A 23,136-nucleotide genomic window follows, 5' to 3' on the forward strand; every position below is an offset into this window, starting at 1 on the left:
AAAATACTTGGCACAAAAGGGAAATTCACCGGGGTGTTTTGAAACCACAATCGATTTGTAAGTGCTCTAAAGTAGGTTCGAAGGGTAGAGTTTTAACTCTGAGTTTTAACGCTAGACTTAAGACTTAGGACCTTAGGATCTGAGGATCCAAAAGTTAAAAAATGGTCCAGTAGGGCTTGAAATATAGCCTAGAAACCAATAAATCCCTCCCAGATCGAAATAATCGATGAAATCAAGTTGAGGGCCTGAAATTGACATTCTCGCTCGAACTTCAATTTTCGAAAAATGGTAAATTAGCCAAAAGTGCAAATATATTATGGCACGGATTGTCTCAGAAACTGAAAAATGCCAAATTCTGCTCAGTGGGGGGTCTAATTTCAAGTTTCAAGCCATTTTTCGGGCTCAAAATCCTCCTTTCGTCAATTTTAGGAGCTAAAACTTGAAAAAAAGTCAAAATTTTCTGAAATTTTCACCTTTTTGAATTTTCGTAAATTGCACCTTTTCAAAAAGTTAAATATTTCACAAAAAATTTATTTTGACCTAATGAAAATGCCTCAAAATGGTCGGAAAAGGGTTATTTTTCACATTTAAGGGGTTTTCTCCTAATTTAGACCCCCGCAGAGCAGAAATCGGCATTTTTAATTTTCAAAGACAATCAGGGACAAAAATACTTGGCACAAAAGGGAAATTCACCGGGGTGTTTTGAAACCACAATCGATTTGTAAGTGCTCTAAAGTAGGTTCGAAGGGTAGAGTTTTAACTCTGAGTTTTAACGCTAGACTTAAGACTTAGGACCTTAGGATCTGAGGATCCAAAAGTTAAAAAATGGTCCAGTAGGGCTTGAAGTATAGCCTAGAAACCAATAAATCCCTCCCAGTTCGAAATAATCGATGAAATCAAGTTGAGGGCCTGAAATTGACATTCTCGCTCGAACTTCAATTTTCGAAAAATGGTAAATTAGCCAAAAGTGCAAATATATTATGGCACGGATTGTCTCAGAAACTGAAAAATGCCAAATTCTGCTCAGTGGGGGGTCTAATTTCAAGTTTCAAGCCATTTTTCGGGCTCAAAATCCTCCTTTCGTCAATTTTAGGAGCTAAAACTTGAAAAAAAGTCAAAATTTTCTGAAATTTTCACCTTTTTGAATTTTCGTAAATTGCACCTTTTCAAAAAGTTAAATATTTCACAAAAAATTTATTTTGACCTAATGAAAATGCCTCAAAATGGTCGGAAAAGGGTTATTTTTCACATTTAAGGGGTTTTCTCCTAATTTTAGACCCCCCGCAGAGCAGAAATCGGCATTTTTTTTAATTTTCAAAGACAATCAGGGACAAAATACTTGGCACAAAAGGGAAATTCACCGGGGTGTTTTGAAACCACAATCGATTTGTAAGTGCTCTAAAGTAGGTTCGAAGGGTAGAGTTTTAACTCTGAGTTTTTAACGCTAGACTTAAGACTTAGGGACCTTAGGATCTCGAGGATGAGGGCCAAAAGATTTTAAAATGGTAAATTCCAGTAGGGCTTGAAGTATAGCTAGAAACCAATAAATCCCTCCCAGTTCGAAATTAATCGATTGAAAATCAAGTTGAGGGCCTGAAATTGACATTCTCCCTCGAACTTCAATTTTCGAAAAATGGTAAATTAGCCAAAAGTGCAAATATATTATGGCACGGATTGGACTTTTTTACAATTTTTCCACTTGAAACCAAAAAAATTTCCTAAAACCGTGAATTTTCCGACCCAAAACTTAGAGAGACTTTGAAGGGTGAGAAAACCTATAACACCCCCGGGGTCGGATTTTCGGAGGGTGGACCAAGTCAGACTTCCTGTGGGTAGGGCAAGTTTTTTGGTCAAAACAACTGAGTAAAAATTCTAAAAATAAATTTCACAATATTGATCATCATACACTGACCGCTTGAATGGTAATAAATATTTTTTTTAATGAAAACTTTTGAATATTTTAAAACGATTACTTTGGAAACAAAACAATATTCTAGTCCAAATATATATTTTTAAATTAATAACCATTGATCGCCATAGAGACATACTACCCCCCTTGTATGGAACTGCCCATTCTCTGTTTAGAATTTTAGAAACAATATTTATTCAATATTCATGTACTTAAATAATGGGTATAGGAATTAATTTTAATGAGAAGAAAAATAAATTTTCTGATTTTTCAAGATTTTTGTAAGACGCTATTTAATGGAAAAGTGATATAACATAATTTGAAATATTATTTGGATATTTTCTATCGTTTTGGGGTTAATTTGATGAGGAACCACTTTTATTAACAACTGACTTTTCTCGTCATAAACTACTGTACTTTTTCAGTAAACTTCACCTTCTAAATCAGTTTGTCATACAAATTCGTTTAATTAAACGCCGAAATTTCTTGGAGACTGGGAAACCAACACAACATTGACACCATACAAGATTTATCATCTTTATTCATTATGTTCAACCTACACAAATACTTTTCATTAATCCTTGCAACCAGTTCATTAACCTACGCTCACAACATTCTCAGGTTAAATGAATTACGATCCGCAAAATTCATCTTACAACAGAATGGTATGGTTCCTACAAAGCAACCTTATTTGGAATTCAAAACTGACTCTGTCGAAATCTGCATGGATAGATGTGTCGCTGAAACGCCTTGTAAATCAATCAATTATAATGACGTCACTTCTGAATGCCAACACGTCGATTATGACGTCAATGACGGACGAGAATACATCAATAAAACCGGTTTCAAACATTATGATACCGGAATAACTCAATTAACCAGGATTTTAACTATTTCTCAAACGTACTGCGTCACAGTCATCACATCTGATCCTTGTTGGCACGGAGATGCGCCGTCCCAAGTATACCTTTTATTATAAGCCCATCAGCAGTGATGAATGCCAAAACATTGGAGCCTACTATGATTTTGATAGAAACCTCTGGTACGATGGTTCACCATTGTTCTGGTTTAGTGGTGACAAGATACAGTGGTTATTNGGCGAATGTTCTGCAAAAAATTATTCAGAAAAATAGACGACAACAACGGCGGTTCATTTCATTTTTTCTGATTTCTAATCCAAATTTTTTAGCATTCTCTATGAGACAGAAGTGATTTTATTTCTATGGATAAATATTATACACTATTACACTTCGCTCCTAAGTCGTTTAGAAATTCACTCAGGCCGAGTCTTTTTTCTTTGAAAAATAGCACGCAAATTTGTAAACATTTTCTGAAGAAAATCCGCAGATCCTCTTATGCAACTCGGTGGATTTTTCGGTGGAGTCATTCGCGTTGATTTATTCTGCATTAGCCTATAAAAAAGTATGCGTATTTTTTCTCCAAAATCCCTAATTTCAGGGGATCACGTGACCAGCCAAGGCCAGGACTAAACGTATCAAGATTAAAAAGTAGCATATCTAGCGCTCGCTGGGATTGAAGCTGGCAATTTATATCTAAATCGAGGGATCTTTTTATCAGATCTCTCCGTAATTTGGAGGATTGCGTGAATGATACGGATACATTATACGTTGTGTGGATACATGGATTTTGAATTTATCTTTCCACGTGATGCATTGGAGAACTTTCGTTCGAAAATCGTGAATTGAAGAATTTTGCCCGATTCCGATTTAGCGTGAAAGTTTTAAAAAATCGTCGTAATTGTGAAAAGATTACATGAATGCCTGGCACAAACCATTAAAACTTTCAGCTTCTGAAGTAACCTTTCCAGAACGGATTAGATCCTATCTCGGAATAGTGGGCTACTTTCAACCCTTCGGATGGGGCTTGAGGTCTGCGTAAAGGCCTTTTTTGCTGTCGTGAATGCGTTAAATGGATTTTTTTTGTGCGTCAGTTAGGCAGAGTTGAATTGAACGTGTGCTGAATGCGTGAACAAAGTGTTGTGTACCATGAAAGCAGACATTTTTTGCGCGAATTGTGAATTTAAACCTACACGTTACACTCATTTTCACTGAAAAATTGCCGAAAGCGACCTTGAATAGGTACAAAAAAAAAAGAAACATTGAAACATTGATTTCGAATAATTTCGCCAAAACTTCAACGCTTAAAGAGACAACACTTTGGTCTATTTTTAAAACGACGAGACCCTTAGAGAAATTTATTTGTCTTTGTCGGTCTTTGTGACCTTATAAGGAGGCTTTGGTTAGGTTGAAACGCCGACAATAATTTTTGTTAAATTACCCGCAAAACTCTAGCCAAATGTGACATGCTCATAGATTTAATGTGTTGACAGGGCAAGAAAGAGTAATTCATACATTTCATTGCCATCAACTTAGGCAAAAAACAAAGATTTCAAGTTGAAAAATAATTGTCGGGATGGTTTTATCTTCACCTCCAAAAGCTGTGTTGGATATATCCGACATTGGCACTTCTTGGGTTAACAGACGGGCGACTGCTTTAAAGTAAGCAAAATAATCTGATTGAATGAAAGTCTTTGTCCTGTCATGTATTACTAGACTATCCGCAACGGATTGTAAATTTCAAATTAGCTGCTATCAGTTCCTGGGGGGGATTGTGAAACTGAAAATAATCTGATTGAATGAAAGTCTTTGTCCTGTCATGTAGTTACTAGACTATCCGCACGGATTTGTAAAATTTTCAAATGAGCTGCTATCAGATTAATAGAGGGGGGGAGATTGTTAAACTGAAAAGGGGTGGATTGTTAAACTGAAAAGGGGCAGATACTTAAACTGAAGAGGGGGGGATTCTAAATGAAGAGGGGCGGGGGGGCGGAGGGCGGAAACGAAGAGGGGAGATTGTTAAAACTGGAAGAGGGGCGGATCTTAAACGAAAAGGCGATTCTTAAATGAAGGGGGCTTCTTAAACTGAAGGAGGGGCGATTCTTAAATGAAGGGGTATTAAAAAGGGGGTGGATTCTTAAACAGAGGGGGGATGGTAACGAAGAGGGGCGGATTGTTAAACTGAAGAGGGTCAGATTGTAAACTGAAGAGGATTCTTAAGGGGGGCGGATTCTTAAACAGTTTTTGGTCAGTAAAATACGCTGGGGGCGGATTCTTTAACAGTTCTGTTCACTGTTTGCTTTATTTCTACTATGTCTGAATTAGTCGTCTAGCTTGCTAGACTGAAATTCCTATTGGGATAGAAATTCTATTGTTCCAAGGTTAAAAGATCCAGTGGGGTGGTTTTGGAGTGCAATTTTTAAACATTGGATCTCGAATAGGGAGTGAAATCAAAGTCAGTTTTCCAGTGGGGCTGAAATTTTAGGGTATCTTTCCCACTAAGGGACCCAGGGAAAAGTTTTTGCCGAATTTGGGGCTTGGGTCCCAGCGGGTCTGTGACAAAAGCGGATATTTAAAGCTTCTCCTTTTTTTTATATGCAGGAACATTACACGTAGGAGATGAGATCAAAGAAATTAACGGCATAAATACATCAATGTGTTCTGTTGAACGTCTACAACAGATCTTGGTAAGATTTTGAAACTTATTTTGTGTTTAAAGACTGTTTTACTCCCCTTCTCCCTAGCAGCTGCGTTTTTCAAAGTTCAACAAAAGTCAGTTGTTATGGAATGTTGATTTTCGTTATAGTCTCCGACGGTAATCAGAGGGAGGTGACCCGAAGGCTTCTCTTTCGAAAATTATCTACCCGAAGGGTGCCACTCCTTCTTCCTAATTTCCTCCACTTAGCCTTGATCCTTCTCCTTCCTTGTAAATTTAATCACTTATCATCAAGCAAAGGGGCATTTTTACAAAGTACGACGTCTTTGGGCAGCGATTGAATTGAACCCCTAGGATTGACGCAAAAAAAAAATAGTTATGATTAGTTCTACAATAACGCGCAATATTTTTAGGACGGCTGAAGAAAGTTATATTTTAGATTGCAATTTTCTTGTCGTGTGAGTTAAACCTTTGCCTAATATTATATCAATGCTTTACTTTTGTTTTCTACAGCGAGATGCGTCAGGAGATGTGACATTCAAAATAGTCCCTGGTTGTCAAAATGAAGATCGTGCCAGCAAAGAGGTAAAGGAGATTTACCTTTTAATGATGGGTGGTTCATTAAAAAAGTCTTTTGAACTGAATCTATTAAATATATTTTCTTTGTTGTAATCTTGTGAAAAGCGCACGACGTATGATTTTCCATCAAATACCTTAAATTAGGAAAGCTTTTCTAAAACTTTTCTTGTATCATTATACGCCGGTAACCTTTATTCGTATTCTATAAGAACTTCAAAAAACTTTGAGTTTTAAGCCGAAACATGTTCTTAAGATTTTACGAGTACTTTTATGCAATTTCTTAAGAAATTGGGAGTCTTAGAGCCCGCCAATTTTCTTAACTTGTTCTCAATATTTTGGACATCTTAGTCTTATGTTCTTAAGTATATATTTTTTTGTATAAAAAAATGTATTTTAAAAATGCTTACTGCTGTTACTTCAATGTAGGTCTATTTTAAATGTTTATATGATTATGACCCACGTGCAGATGATATGATACCTTGTCAACAAGCTGGTCTTTCATTTCAATGTGGTGACGTTTTAGAAGTTGTTTGCAAAGCTGACATGCATTGGTGGCAGGTATCCTCTTTGCTTTTTTCTTGCATTCAATGTTAATTAAATAAACATTATTATCCATATAGCGGTCATTAAGTAAGCCATTAAAGATTCGAACGGCGGGCGGTATTGAAAGGTTCTATGACTCAAATAGTCATACCCGTGCTGAGAAAACTAAGGCGTCGCGCTTCAGAGGGCTGAAATATCATTAACAGCCCTGTTTATAGGGCGATAATAGCGAGTTTATGTATGTGTGTTTTTCAGCGACGGAGACGGTAAGGTTCTAATTTGAGTAGATCCTGACCAGCTGAGGACGACGGTAAATCAGCACTTTTACCGTCCTCGATTTTGCGGGGCGGAATTTCGGGTTTTTCCAAATCGCTTCTACCGTCCTCAAAAGTGCAAATACATAAACTCGGTAATGTCATTTGCGGCCCGCTCGGAACTTTATTGAAGTCCTTGCATTGAAGCGAAAAGACTAAACTAACGTCAGAAAAAAATAACCTTTTGGTCATTTGCGGCCCGCTCGCAAGGGTACTCAAAACTTGTTAAAGTCATTGCATTGAAGCGAAAAGACTGGCTGGCGCTAGAAAAAAAACTTTATTTGAATCTCCGATATGGATAATAATAGTAATAGCGTTAAGCTTTCGTTCGTTGTTGTCATTAATTCTGCCCTTGCAGTTTGATTATTAGCCCTCTAGTGCCATTTCCCAAATGACACTCTCGGGCTAATAATCAAACTGCGCGGGCAGAAAATAACAACAACGACCTCAAACTGAACGCTATTGTTATAATAAACGCCCCCTTCTCATAGACCCACTGGCACCCCTCCCACTGGAAAAATTGGCCAGAATATTGTCCCCGGTGGAAAGTTTTTCTTCAAGTTCTTGTCCCCGCTGAAAAAAGTCAAATAAACCAATCCTCGCAGCAAAATATTATGCCATTTTTCCCATCCCCACTTGAAAACAAAAGAATTCAAATTCCCAGCGCATAAAAAAACGTTGGAATACAAACCCCCATCGGGTTTCAGTCCGTTATTTTTATCCCCACTGGTTGAAACAATCCTACCGGGTCTGTGTAGAGTGGGTATATAAATGACCTTTAGTAATTTGATAAAAGGATTGAAGTGGGATTTAATATAACTGAAGTGTATTATGAACTGTAATATTTCAATATTTCAATATTTCTTTTGTTCCAAAACCGTTGGAATTAACGAAGATTACATTCCTGTAACACTAACAAGTGTAAAAATATTGATATCTTTTATTGCAGGCAAGGAAAGTTGGTACTAAAAATGTTGGGTTGGTTCCATCAACAGAACTTCAAGAACAGTATGTTTGTTGTGTCTTTTGTTTTTTTATAACGTTTTTTGACATTGAACAAATCCAACTAACTTTTGCATATAGCCGAGTTAATCTCTTAACAGATCGTCCAATTCTGCGAATGCCACGCTCTGCTTTAAAAGGGATATGGCAAATGTGATGATCTGACATGGTCGTTCAGACAAAACATAACAAACCGCGTTGCTTTTTGCTTGAAAACGAAAGTGAAAGCAACTGGGTTTTAATGTTTATGATTTGCTTTGGTTTTTTGTGCAATCGTTTTGCTTTAGCCAATCAGCGCGCTTGAAAGCTTATTTAATATTCATTCCAAATCTGGATGAAAAAGATCAAAGCGGTGTGCAGATTCTCAGAAACAAGGCCTCCAAAGTAAATACGTGTCATACGTGGAGTATCAGAATCTGCTCGGATATAAAGTAATGTAAAACCGAATTCTCATACTATTTTTCATTATTAGACGTATTCGCAAGATGGTCATTGAAAGAAACAAAGGAGAAGGAGGTAATGGACAGAATACAGCTCTTTGGTTTTCGGAATCAGCTACTACTTCAGCAGACTCTCTCTCTAATTGAACTTAAGGAGAGATTGTTGAATAGTCAAGCCGCCAGCGCCTGAAACAAAGGATTCCTGGCTCGTATCCCCGCTCTCTCTATTTATAATTGTCAGTCAAGTTTATTAGCCGTAGTCCCTGTGAAAACAATCGAAAGACTTCTTGTATCTTGAAGTCCAAGATTACTGAGCTATCTACGTTAAATATCGACTCTATATCTATCTAACTTCTTTTATTCAAACCTTTCTGTGCTGCAGTTTTTGGGTGATATAAAAAGGGGAAGGTGTTGCTCAGTGTAGCTGTTGCAATTATCAATTTAGACAGGTTACCATTTTGAATTTTGAACCCCAGCGGTGCACATTGCCTTCAATCAATCCCGAAGGTCAGCACACCCTTACGAGTAAATAACTTAATAGCTGTGTCATTTTCGTTTCATAGTTCACTATAAAAGTCTCAATATATCTATCCTTTCTTTCTAGCTATTACATGTTTATGGCCTAAAAAAACCAACAAAAAATCTAAAGTCAATCGTTACACCGCTAGGCTTAATACAGGTTTGTAGTTTTTAAATCTGATTTCTTTAAAATTTGATCAATTACTTAAGTTCATTAACCTTTAAAATTTTACGTCAGTGAGGTTATGTATTTGGCACTGTTGGGAACGGTGGAGTGACTGAAACGATTTAAACAACCTGCAGTTCTGAACTGCAAAATCGAGGACTGTAAAAGTGCTGATTTACCGTCACCCTCAGTCAAAGAGGATCTGGAGAAATAAGAAGTCTCCGTCACTGAAAACACGTATACATAAACTCACCTTTGGTAAGACCATGACATTAGATATTCTTAACGTTGTCCTATTCATTTTGCAGCATTCGATAGATTGAACTTGGTCACTTACGAAGAAGTTATACAACAAAAGAAAACATACCATAAGACCATAGTTCTCATCGGTAAGTACAATGGAGGAGGCCCTCCCCCCAAGCGGTTGTCTGTGATGGCGTAATTAGGCTTTTTCCGTCGCGATGGCGTGATTAATGATCTAATTTACTTTACGAGGATCTCTTAAAGGAGATCTAATCTTAGAATCTGTGCAATTGCATGCTATTTGCTCATGCTATTTGCTCAAAAGAAGAAAATAGTTATAATTTGTTTTTATGAAAAACGTTAGAGTATTAAATTTTCAATCCTTCGACAATTCTTTTACTCGAGCAAAAAGGGGAGCACACAGTCACATACTCAAACAAGAACACATAAGAAAAAGGTTGTCGAATAACGTGTATTTTTATATCTATTTTATAGGTGCGCATGGGGTCGGTCGACGACACATCAAGAATTCTTTAGTATCGCGCTTCCCTGAAAAATATGCTTCACCAGTACCACGTGAGTAACACACACCCTTTCCCACTCTTTTTCATTGTTGTTGTCTTGTCCAAATTATATCTCAGTTTGCAAAAGAGTGCTCAACCACATTAAAAGTTGATTACTGCAATGTAGAAAAAATTATCATGTACTAAAAACACGAATCTTATGGAATAGGGTAATAGACCCATAGATCTGTAAAGGCCGCTACCCACTCAGCATTTTATGGTCGTCGAACAAGGCGCACGGCTTAATTATTGCATAAATTACATAATTCAAGCCTTCAAAGGCGTTCGTTTTGAGCGCAACAAGAGTTGAAACTTTTTAACTTTTTTCGCGAAGCTGAACGTGTGCAAAAGATGTGTATCATGTGCAAAAAGATGATAAACACAAAAGAAGAGAGAAAAACATGTGCTGCAGAGTGGAATGAGAAAAGCGTACAGCGACCAAAGCGCCCGAGCCGTGCGTCTTGTTCGCCGAACATAAAATGCTGAGTCGGTAGCGGCCTTAAAACCCGAAGGGCTGGATGTCAGGTTTTAAGCCCTCGTAGGAAAAAAAATTGAATATTGGAAAAAATTTTGTTGCCATTGTTTTTGAAAGCCCGTGAAGCTTCTGATTGGTCAAGCGCTGAAATTCGATTGTAATATCACGTGACTTAGGTAGGATTTCCTACCTAGCCTCAGCACACTTTTCAGTAAAAGCCCGACATCTAGTCCTTCGGGTTTTACAAATCTATGAATAGACCTTTTCATAAATTACGTTATGAATAGCACTTGCCATGGTGCCATAGTGATTAACTTCCATTGGATTTTAATAAAACTACTTTCTATTCATAAAAAAATCATTTAATCTCTCAAAAGACATAACCACCATGGTAATCGTTTGAATACGAGACAAGTGATGTTCGTGACGTAACTTATGAAAAGGTCTATTGGTCGTTATCTCTTGGGAATTTAAACGACCATTTTCGTTCATTTTCTAGATACGTCACGCCGGCAGTCACCCAATGAAAAGCATGGTGAATTATGGTTCTTTGAGACTGAAGACCGTATGTTGAAAGATATCGGAAGTCATCAATACTTAGAATACGGAAAACATGACGGTCATTTGTATGGAACCAAATTATCTTCTGTTCAAGACCTCATTAAAAATGATCGGACACCAGTCTTAGATATCGAAACACCAGTGAGTATGAATCATTAACCATACCCCTGTCTATCACAGCCCCGGTGGAATTTTTTTTTGTCAGTGGGGATAAAAATTCCTATTTAAATCCCAATGGGGATAGAAATTGCTTTGTTCCAAGGATAAAAAATTCAGTGGCGATGGTTTTGAAGTGCAATTTTTGCCACTCACCGCAGCTCACCGCATCAATTCACTTGAGTTACAAGCCGAAGGCTAGAGAGGGATCTTTAAGTTGAAAATTGTCTTTTCATCCCCTTCTTAGGCATTAAAGATTTTACGTTGCAAGGAGTTCTTTCCATACATCATATTTGTTTCGTCTCCAATCTCATACCCTGAAAGCGGTGATCCAAAGATGGTAAGTACAATAGCCAAACCTCTCACTTCGATCAATAGCTAAAAAAGAGCTACTTCAAAGCAGCTGTGAACCTTTTAATTTTAAACAGATACGAAAAATATCAAAAGCACGGATTTGAAATCAGCGAGTTCGAATATTTTTTGAATCAGAAGAAAAAATCTTCTTTTTTTCATCTGCATTTTTCTCCTTATTTTTTCAACGTTTTGAAAAAAAAACCTTTATTTTTTTCAAGGTTTCTCAGAAGAAGTCATCCCTTAAGATTTCTGCTGCATTTCAAATGACAGATTGAATCCAGCACTTCTATGCTTTCTCATTTCCCATTTTTTGAATAATGGCGGTAAATTTTACTCCCAATATCCAGTGTTTTTGTATGAAAAACAGGCTGGTCGTGATGTAGGAAAAAATTGACCCTAAATCCTACAGAAAATTCTATCCTAACCTTCGGCTGTTCCTTTATGGTCAATACTTTAAAGGTGTTGTTTTTAAATGAGAGTGATATCGTTTGCTTACTCGTCAATTTTAATTCACAAGCTTTTTCACATTGGATTGCCACGGATGTGGAGCAAGACTGATATGAAATGGGAACACTTTTATTTAAAAATAAAACCTTTAAGGTGATTCAATATAAATCTGGCTGCTGGCATCCACTAGCAGATTCGTGCTCCTTATACACGGTTTTGTGAAGGTCTCCAATTCAGACTAACGTAAATCATTTTCTTTTATAGGATGCTAGTCTACAACGCCTCATTGCAGATTCGACCGACCTCAAAAATCGATATCAACATTTTTTCGATTATACTGTCATTAATGAAACAATTGACGAGACGGTCGAAAAAATAGTCGATCATCTAGAAGAACTAGCTGGTTCTTCTGCATGGATACCTGCGTCTTGGTATTATTGAAAGGTGCACGTATAACTCGCGTAACCATTTAGTTGTGGAGTGCTAGAAGGAATTGGGTGTTGTACGCACGTCGTACGTCGCCTGTATACGCGTCACGTCGTGAGTGACTTCGCTTTACTGCGAAAAGATTTAAAATGTGGTGATAATAATAACAATAATATTTGGACAGATGCCACAACTGAAATTGTATTCCTGGTGTGGTTAAATATAGTGACTTTTCTTTGCATATCAGATATAACTCCGCCAGGATGTTTGAAATTTATTAACAAGCGTAGTTATAGAAGTCATATTCAGTTTGGTCTAGTCAATATGATTTCTGACTAGGTATCTGAAAACTAAGTGGGAAATCAATTTAAGAATTTAAGAATGACATTTGTCTCACTACATGTCTATGAACGATGAACGATCTTCTGTTCGCCAGCTATGGAAACGAACCTACCGTATTACTTCGAATAAACGCCCCCTTCTTTTAAACGCCCCCCTCGAATAAACGTCCCCTTTTTTCAAAAATTATTTAATAAACGCCCCCCTCGAATAAACGCCCCCCCCCCTTAGAGGGGGCGTTAATTCGAAACACGATTATTTTGACGTAGTGGGATAGAATAATACAACGAAACAACATTTATATTTGTTTATTTTTCCTTCTCGTTTTTTTTCTTCTCAATTTTTATTTTTTTATATACTGGAAACTTTCTATACAATCCTTTTTTTCTAAATTTCAATTCAAGTGTAGAAAATTTTTGTAATAAACGCCCCCTCTTTTTAACGCCCCCTCGAATAAACGCCCCCGTTAAAATCCAAAAAATTTAATAAACGCCCCGGGCGTTTATTCGAAGTAATACGGTATTGTTAAACATTCAGAACTCAAAGTGTGTGAAGAGTATTTTTTAAAGAAAACCACAAACTGAAAAATTTGCGGTAAAACCAAATTCGATTGATATTGGGCTATTTCTTGTAAAATGTAATATTATAATTATACGAAAATATAATTTGTATTTTGTATATAGATTTTTAGGAATGAAAAAAGTATAAAGAGATTTTTTTAAGTTTTAGGTTTTAATTCTCTAAAAGTTGCACAAAAATAGTCCGACAACAATTTTTTCGGCTTAATTTTTTACAAGTACACTCCTTTCTCGGTGACTTATTCAATGACCGTGTATCTAGTGGGGGAAAATGAGGGAATTGATATAAAATAAATTAACTAGCGGGTCCCAGACGTCATTGAAGACGACTTTTCACTATATTTCATTCGATTTTCATTGAAGCTTCTTATAATATATTTGGTAATAATTAAAAATCAGGAATCACCAAAAAATCCGATTTTTAGATATTTTTGTGCATTCATAGACTATCACTTCCAAAGTTTTCTGACATCAAACACACTATCATTAAATTTCATTCAACGTTCAAAAACGTACACTCAGGCAAGTTACGGCCTGTGCAAAAAATTCGATAAATCGTGACGGCCGTGACGGCCAGTTGTTCCACCCCTTTTTATGGGAAAATTTTTCATTATTTTAACTCTTCATATTAATACCTTTCCAAAAAGTCCTGGGCCAAAAATTCTGTTTCAGGCATTTTGGGAAATTTAAAGCAAAACACTTTTTGCTGACGTCAGCAAAAATTTTAAATACTAATATCTCCTGGAATATTTATTGAAATGAGCTAAAATTTTGTACGAAGGTAAGTTGGATAAATGTCTTTCATTTCCAAAAAAAATTTTTTCAAAAAATTGATGACGTCAGCAAAAATCAGCAATTTTCGTTTTTCCTAACAAAATGCTGACGTCATCAATTTTTTGGAAATTCTTTTTTTGGAAATAAAAGATATTTATAAACTCTACCTTCGTACCAAATTTCAGTTCATTTGGATAAATATTCCAGGAGTTATTAGCAATTTAAATTTTTGCTGACGTCAGCAAAAAGTGTTTTTCCTTAATTTTCCCAAAATGGCTGAAACAGAATTTTTGGCCCAGGACTTTTTGGAAAGGTATTAATATGATGAACATAACTCAGTAAAAATTTCTTCCAGAAAAGGGGTGGAACAACTGGCCGTCACGAGTTTTATGATTTGTTGGATTTTTGTGTTGGTTGCCATGGAAATGACGGATATTTTGGACGTCAAAACTTAAAATGCCAATAATTCCTGAAATTTTCATCCAAATGAGCTCAAATTTTGTACATAGGTAGGGTTCATGAATAGCTTTCATTTCCAAAAAAATTTTTTTCTATAAATTGAAGACGTCAGCATTTTTTGAGGAAAAAAGGAAATTACTGATTTTTGCTGACGTCATCAATTTTTTGAGAATTTTTTTTTTGAAACGAGAGATATTTATAAACCCTACCTTCGTACCAAATATGAGCTCATTTGGATAAATATTCCAATAGTTATTAGCAGTTTAAATTTTTGCTGACGTCAGCAAATAGTGCTTTTCCTTAATTTTACCAAAATGGCTGAAACACAATTTTTGGCCCAGGACTTTTTGAAAAGGCATTAATATGCCGAGTGAGAAAAACCAAAACTTTTTCCCGAAAAGTGGGTGGAACAACTGGCCGTCACGCATTATTTGATTCGTTAATTTTTGCACAGGCCGTAACTTGCCTGAGCATTTTCGGGTGCACTGACAACTGCAGACAGTGTGTATGAAATCTTAGGATATGTTATCACTTTTAAAAAGTTTGCCTAACTACGTACAATGTGGGGAGATTTGATCGACATTTGATAGCGTATCACTCGTGCAAAGCCTCTTTATGATGATAGCTCTTACAAAGCGAAGTAAAAATTTAGCCCCTTTTAGTGCTTTTTTTATGGAGACTTCATTTCCCCCTTCGATCGTAATTAATATAATATCCTGGGAAAATATGTTATTTTCCAGGTCAAAATTTACTGCAACATAGATAACATCGGGTTGATTCAATGGAATCTTACACAACTGGTGTATAGAACCCCAGAGGGGACACTAATGAATACCGTGAAAAGCACAGGTCAAATATTCAAGTCATATATTGACTTTGTGCCGACGAATCGAGATTCTTTTCATCGCGCAATCAACGAAGACAAAAGTAACCATGACGACCATCCAAGATCTTGGATGAAGCTCAAAGTTTATATTTTTATTCCCGTCGTTAAAAACACAACTAAAAAATATCATCAATATCAGAGTCAGTGATAGAGAATCATAACATAAAGTCTGTCTATAATAGACGATTCAATTAAAAGTGACATTTCCATAATTAATAGTATTGTGATTACTGTTAATGTTATACATTTGGGGATCATGTAAAAGATTTCTTTCGAAAGAAACTCACTTTATTAGACTGACACATGCGCGATAAAATTTATATTATTGGTCTTCGGAGGTTAATTAATATATTCTTTGAAAACTTAACCTCTGATACTCAGGGTAACTAATGCACGGCTATTCAGCGCAAGCTATTCTCGCGAAGCTTTAGATTTGGGCGCTTTATGTAGGCGAGAGGGCGGGAGGAGCAAGCTTACGGGGCGTAATTTAACGCCCTTCATTAAAATTGCTATTTTGAAGGGGTTTTAAGCTATAAAGTACAGGTTTTTCATTTAAACAGGCGAGTAGAACCTTTCTTTAGAAAAAAATAATCAATATCATACCATTAAAACGCTTTTCTTTGCTAAAATCAGTCTTTGAAAGCGTGCCTTTCAAGCTTGTATGTCAACAAAAGAATGGCTCTGATTCGAAATACGAATGGAGATTGACGTCAAAGAAATATTTCATTGATTAGACTAAGGGCTGATAATTCCCTTTTTAACAGTTTTTAAGTCATTGTCATTTTTTAAAAAGGTGTATTCAGCCAAAGTAAACCAGTAAATTTTCGCTTCGGTTGTTTCTTCTTTTAGCGCCGCCATTTTGAATCCACGGGAAACAAAACATTCGAATTGGTCAAAAACATTCGAAAATCCTAGTTCCAGTCGGCAAACCGCGTTAAATTTGCGCGGGAAACAAAAAAAAAACAAGCAAACTCGTGGCCCAGTTGGCTTTAGAAGCTTCTTTTCTTATACAATTGTATGTTTCTTTTAATTCTGAAAACAACCTAATTAAAGCTGGAAGAAAAAGTCTTCAAAATTCCATGTAGCTACTTAGAACAGCTAATAAAAAGGTGAAAAGAGAGGGTTTACTTACAAATAAACAAGACATATTTGGCCAAGGTCTAATGTGTCATCATTTAAGATATAGGTATATATAGAAAAGGTATATAAAAATTACTACAAAAGTACGTTGACAAGACTTGCATTAGGTTTTAATTCATCTCTTTCAAATATTTTCAGTCAGTTTAGGATTCAATAGGTGTACAATAATGACTGATTACATAACGATAAATAAAATAAAAAACAATCGAAAAAAATCCACAATATTAAATAACAAAGAATATTTTTCTAAATATTATGCAAATTAGTGAAGCAAAAGCTCATGGAAAGTTTAAGGCCTGGAGGGGGGGGGGAGTCCAAAAGTTCCAAAAGCTTTCTAGGCTTTGATGGTCAAAGAAACCTGCCTGTTAGCTGTAGAATTCTCTACTTCAGGTTCTATTCCTTTGTAGAAGTAAAACGCTTCATTATCAAAAATGTTTGAAAAAGAGTTTTGGTTTACCAATATTATGAAAAGAGTTTCAAGCTACAATTAATAAGAAAATGGGGGACTAATCCAGCTGATGCTAAGTAGTATATAAATTAAAAATGATCGATCAAATACTGTCAGTCCAGTCATCTTTCACACAAGGTACATACAACATACAACATTCGCCCCTCGATGGGGGACTCTTCGTAAAATGTTAATTGAATAAAGTATAGACTTTGTCTAGCTATATTGAATGATGGACTGACTAAAAAGTGCAGGTTTTAAATATAATTACCTATGAAATACAATTATTCATTATGTTACCAGATTATAATCGTGAGAAAAGGTAAATAGACCTTTTTTCAAAGAGGCCACCCTGTTGAATAATTATGTAGTCCAGCAGAAAAACAATGATAAAACCATGCATAATTATTACAATATGCATGATACATTAATTATGCATGGCTCTATCATTGTTTTTATGGCTGGAGTACATAATTATTCAACAGGACGTCCTCTTTGAAAAAAGGTCTATTGAATACATTTCTCATCCATGATCAACATATGTAAATAGCAAAGGTGAGGTGTATAAGATAATGTTCTAAAATACCAAGAAATCAATTCATGAAAGTTATCTACCACGTCATAAAGCCAACAACAGGAATTCTATTCTGCTGGGTATGTCTTTTCCCAACCTGTAATCATAACGTCTGCTTTGAAAATCAGTATTCGGTTTGCAAGCGATAAATTGTACCTGAAAATAAAAAAAGGATTGAAAATTATTATAATCATATGAAAAATTGACAATTTAAAAATGAAATTGGACAAAACTTTGTTTGACAATTTAAAGGTATTGTGAAAAAGTCAGTTGAAAAGGTTACTGTACAAAATGTTCATCTGTTTTTTTAAATAAAACTTACTAGATCTATAAAGCCATTGCACGAACATTCAACAATGATTATTTGTACTGACCAAAAGTCAAGATGAACAATATGCATTATGAAGCCAATGGATTTCAACACACAGCGCAATTTCGTACGAGCAATCTTGACAAACCATGCCAGTCAATTCCCTAAAATTGGAATACATTACAATGATTGTGTTGAATCTGTTATTGAAATATCCATCATTCAGACTTAAGAAAATTGCCCCGAGTGCTTGTGGTACTCTGTAGCTAATCTAGTCATTTTCACCCACAGTTACGCCCTGCGATATAAATGACACTTTTGCATTTTACACATACCAACTAAGAGCTGAAGGTTGAATTCTTTTTACCTATTAGGAATAGGGATGGCTGGAGAATAATAAATTGTTAAAGTTGCTTGTTTCTCTACTGGCTCTGTGTGGTAAATGCTGATAATCAGATTGTAAGGAAAGACTGTCTTTTTATTGTGGCACTATTATATATCGCGGGATACAAAAATAATTGGTAACGAAGCTTTAAATTAGCCTTTAAATTCTATATTATGATGTGAAGCTTGGTTCTTAATAGGGTTTGACAACATTAACAATATAAAAGTAATTCATAGGAGGCAGTAGCTAGAGGTCTTAAACTTCAAGAATCACCATTGAAAACCACTCATAAACAGCAGTAGTGACATAATTCTGGCGCAAAATATAGTGCATCTTCGAATAGACATAGCTTCACAGAAAAAAATGACAATGATGTAGAATTTTCACCTGCTATGGTAGCATGATCTTTCTCCTTTCCAGAACATCCAAATCCATTCTCTAAAGCTTGGGCATTAAATTTCCATCAGCTTATCCCTGAAGCATACTTTGAAGGTGTCCTCAAACTATAGTCTAAAAAATTCCACATTGCTCGAAGTAGGATGCACTTTTCTGACTTCTGATTTTTGGTTTTTCACCTCCAAAGAATTTAGTTTTCAGAGGATTGAAGAGCAAAAAAGATAAATTTTGAGGCCGCCAGCCGCCCGAACAAAAACACGCGGTTTAAGGCCCCATCTACATTGCGCGATTCTCTAAGCTTCGCGCTGTGAATAGCCGTGAATGAAGGGTACGGGTATTTACCGCCCAGGCAGTCCCTGTAAGGATTGGAAAATCAGACAATTGAAAATCAAACTTCAGTCTGTTCAGTCCCACTACTAAGAAGCAAGGGTCGGTCGGAAAACCGGGAAAACTAGGAAAATTTCTAGCAACCCTAAGTACCCATCCCCTCCCCCCGGAGCTAGCCGGCGCATATTTTTCCCTTAGCAACAGGCGCGGAGAAAATATTCACCGCTATTGAAAATTGTTAGCAGCAAATTATAATCAATAGTGGTACTCTTTGTAATGCGAGAAATCAAAACAAGAATGGCGGAACGAAGCTGACCAGTCGGGTGTTTAAGATAAAAACTGCAATTATTGCTCTTTTCGGAAACTATTGCCGAAAACGGCAATTTTTTTAACGATGAAATGCTGAATCAGCAGAAAAATAAAAAAGTAAATGAATGAAAATTGCCGTTTTCGGCAATTATTGCCGTTTTTGCAAATAAAAGTTGATTTTATTATTGAACACCTGGTATTTGACACCCTCGCGATAAGTAGGCCCACTGTGCCTCGTTTAGTTTTGTTTTCAACTGGTTTTTGTTGGAAATGCAGATAGCAAAATCGAGTCATATGTAAACAAATTTACAACGGGGGTTTTGTTATCTGTTTCTGGCTGTGTTTCGGCATCGATGCAGGATCTTTTAACTTATTATTTTAGAACTTTTCATGTTATTGAGCAACAAAAAATTGAAAAAATCACTTTTAAAAATCCGAAAAACCTTTTTCTCGATGCAATTTTACTATTTTCAAACACCTCTGACATCTTTGCCTTTAAAAGGACAACACATTTTGCTGATTCAGCATTTCATCGTTAAAAAAATTGCCGTTTTCGGCAATAATTTCCGAAAAGAGCAATAATTGCAGTTTTTATCTTAAACACCCGACTGCTGACCTTTTTTGACTGAGAATGAAATCAGTAAGTATATAATCTAGAGCTAGACCCTCCTTTGAAAAGTTAATTTGACATCCTGATTATTAGCAAGAGGTCTTTTGGACCATAGTCAGTCATGGCTTCCTTATTCTTTTTTTATATTAGACCCATCCCAATAGAGAATAAAAACCTATCTGATTCTGATGCAGTCTGCGAACTTGTCGAACCAATTGAACAATCGAACTAATCGAACTCCATCGAGCTATCAAAGTTCGATTAAAAAATTTAATCGAACTCTAGGATTTTTGAAAAGATTGTGAGTGTTCGATTAAGTTGTATATACCGTGAGATTGGGTAACTTGCATCAGTGGAGGCTATAACATGCATAGCACTCAAATGAAAGACCTGGCTGGTCATTAAAATACAAAATTAAATCAAAACAAAAATGGTAGAGTAGAGCTGCGAGAGGAGCTGCAGAGCTGCGTATTTGTATTTTAATGACCAGCCATGTCTTTCATTTGAGGGCTATGCATGTTAGCCTGCTCCAGGGCGATTTGCGCTAAATCTGTACCGTGTCCTGTCCGAAATCATGAAAAATAAAGTTCATTATTTAAACATAACTCTACTTTTCTATGACAGTCTATAGCCTATATTTCATGGAAATGTACCTTGATACCACCTTTTAAGGCCTACTGTAATAATAAAGATATAGGGGCTCATGGAGCTGTTAGAGCGTATGAAAATGATAAATTTGTGGTAAAAAAAAATCAAAACTAACTTGCACTGGAGAGAGTATCACATATTATAAGGGTTGTAACAGGTGATATTTAAGTATCACTAAACTTAGGTGAAATCCTTTTTTTGTTGCATTCTTTTGATTGGCATGTAGATATCGAAAATGATTTCGGACGTACAAAATTTGCAAAACTAAAGTCTAGAATACATCAGAAAAATGTATTGAGGAAGTAAGGAAGCTGTAGAACAGCCTGAAATTGTTCGTATAAAGGCCTTCCTCAAATTAGAATAGATCTTAAAAATTTGTATCACCTTTTTCATCTTTTTTCAGGGTGATTTGCACTAAATTTTTCCTGTCCCATCCGAAATCATTTTCATAAAAATCTGTTTTATTTCAAGTTTTGCTAAACTTTTTCTTTCTACATATTATCAGTAAGTATAACACGTAAATATACTACTATTCCAAAATAGAAATTACTTGAGAATCTTCCACTCTTTTTGTTCCAGTAGTGGTTTAATACAATACCTATTTTTACAGGAAATTGTCCCGTCCGAAATCAATTCCTATTTTCAAGGTTAAAATAAAGGTATAAAAACTTACTTCACTTGGCCGTTTGAACATTTTACTTACCACTAGGTCTTGCTACTAACTTCCTGAATGTTAAACATTCATTTTATTACAAATTGAAACATATTTGAAAAATGATTTCGGACAGGACAAATGATTTCGGACGGGGACATTTTTTCTAGTACCCCTGGAATCAAATCTGAAGAGCTTTGAATCTTAATTTACTCAATTAAAATATGCTCTATCTAGATTACAATATTCAGCAATTCAAATCTTTCTACCCTGCAGAATTTCAGAAATATTGTCAATCTTATTGTGATTTCGGACGGGACATTTTTTGGTGTCACTTCCAATCACCAAAGCACTGGGACCTATAGATGGTACCTAATGGTAAAATCATACTTTTTGACAGTTTTCAAACACATACAGATTGAGCTTACTCTCAAACTTAAAAAACCTTCAATAAACACTCTTAAAATAGGGGCAATGTGCAATGATTTCGGACGGGACACATTTCGGTGTCAAAATGGACGTAAACAGAAAATCACTGCTAGAGCAAGATGGAAAAAAGGTTTCAAAACACCTTTTTTGTAGAAAAAAACATAAATAAATTGCCTATATGGAAAATCAAAATTCCAGGTCAAATACCTTCCTGGAAAGAAAGTGCTACCATAAAACTGAAGCACTTTTTTGCTAAAAGTTGCCAAAACGAGGAAAAATTGACACAAAATTTATGTTTGCAGACTAATGATAGACAGTTAAAACATGAAATTTTGCAGAAAGTGTACCATTACCAAGCTGTATCTGATGAAAAAAGAAAAAAATCATTAACACTTAACCTTAATGAGATATATGCAAAAAATGATTTCGGACGGGACGATACAGATTTAGTGCAAATCGCCCTCCACTGATGCAAGTTACCCAATCTCACGGTAAGTTTGATCAATGGGTTTCGGTTCGATCAGTTCGATAGATAAACCAAGTTTGTACTGCTCCACTCCGCCACCGTATATTAGCGAGTTCATGTATTTGCACTTTTCAGGACGGTAAAGTGACTGAAGCGATTTGGAAAATCCCGCAGGCAGTTCTGACCTGCAAAATCAAGGACGGTAAAAGTGCTGATTTACCGTCGTCCTCAGTTTCAGTTGGTCATGATCTAGCCAAATTAGAACCTTACCGTCTCCGTCACTGAAAAACACACACACATAAACTCGGTATTAGCTTCTTTTCAAAGTTAAATTCGGAATGTAAATCGGGAATTTACTTCCGATAACAGATTACACACTTTTCCTGCATCCTTTTAGAGCGCCAGAGGCGGTTTGTTGGGGCGTAGTATCCCGCCACTACTCGGCCGCGCGCAAAATCGCAACAGAGGGGCTACGGACTTTATTCTATCTATATCTATATTTCCTATCTATCTATCTATCAGTGTAGACCTAACTCTTCACACAAAAATTACGGGAAACGCATGTTTGGACTTTGTACCTTATGCTGCACTCAAGCACTTAAGCCAAAGTCCCGCAAAGGCGGGACAAAAATCAGTTTTTTGAAGTTTGCAAAAAAACGCCACATAGAAGATCTTTTAAATTCAGTATGTGAATAGAGCAGTAAAAAATACAACTTTTCCATTTTTCCTTTTTTTTGCAAAAGTTCTAGGAATGAAAATAAAGGGATACTGTAGTGATAATTGAATACTATCCATTGATGAAAATCCAACAGTGCCAGACAATTTCAAAAAGTATAAAAAGAAGCATAACCCAAAAATAAACATTTCCTTGGATTTTTAAATAAAAAACAACAAGAAAATAGAGTCGATGTTGTAGGAATATTTCGACGATCTTTATGTCATCATTTTCAACCATATACTAAAAACATTTCAAATGCTACAATTTATTCTAAAAATCAGTACAGCAGGTAATAAAAATCGTAATTAAAAACATTAATGAGATTAAATAAAACTATGCAAAGGGATGAAATAATAAAATGCTAAAAAAGAATAACGGCTTAAAGAAACAAAGAGAGTAATCAATTGTCAGGGGCCTATCCAAACAATTGAAGCTCTTTTGAAGCTTTTAAACCGTCATTAATTTTAGGCCGAAATTT

The 23,136-nt window shown here is 35.8% G+C and overlaps 1 protein-coding gene across 1 annotated transcript in view; it reads left to right on the forward strand.

Annotated features, from left to right (window-relative positions):
* Positions 1-12,709, forward strand: part of LOC136803066 (55 kDa erythrocyte membrane protein-like) — a 37,580-nt gene extending 24,871 nt beyond the window's left edge. The window contains exons 6-17 of the mRNA XM_067059818.1: positions 2,571-2,812; positions 5,345-5,453; positions 5,936-6,007; positions 6,428-6,559; positions 7,808-7,866; positions 8,333-8,376; positions 8,905-8,979; positions 9,294-9,374; positions 9,724-9,804; positions 10,766-10,968; positions 11,231-11,323; positions 12,049-12,709. Of these exons, the coding sequence (XP_066915919.1) occupies positions 2,571-2,812; positions 5,345-5,453; positions 5,936-6,007; positions 6,428-6,559; positions 7,808-7,866; positions 8,333-8,376; positions 8,905-8,979; positions 9,294-9,374; positions 9,724-9,804; positions 10,766-10,968; positions 11,231-11,323; positions 12,049-12,225 (1,368 nt within the window). The 3' untranslated portion in view covers positions 12,226-12,709. The remainder of the gene's footprint in view (positions 1-2,570; positions 2,813-5,344; positions 5,454-5,935; positions 6,008-6,427; positions 6,560-7,807; positions 7,867-8,332; positions 8,377-8,904; positions 8,980-9,293; positions 9,375-9,723; positions 9,805-10,765; positions 10,969-11,230; positions 11,324-12,048) is intronic.
* Positions 12,710-23,136: the final 10,427 nt, after the last annotated feature.

Source organism: Clytia hemisphaerica, unplaced genomic scaffold (assembly GCF_902728285.1).
Source record: "Clytia hemisphaerica strain Z4C2 unplaced genomic scaffold, Clytia hemisphaerica genome assembly, whole genome shotgun sequence".
Taxonomy (NCBI): domain Eukaryota; kingdom Metazoa; phylum Cnidaria; class Hydrozoa; order Leptothecata; family Clytiidae; genus Clytia; species Clytia hemisphaerica.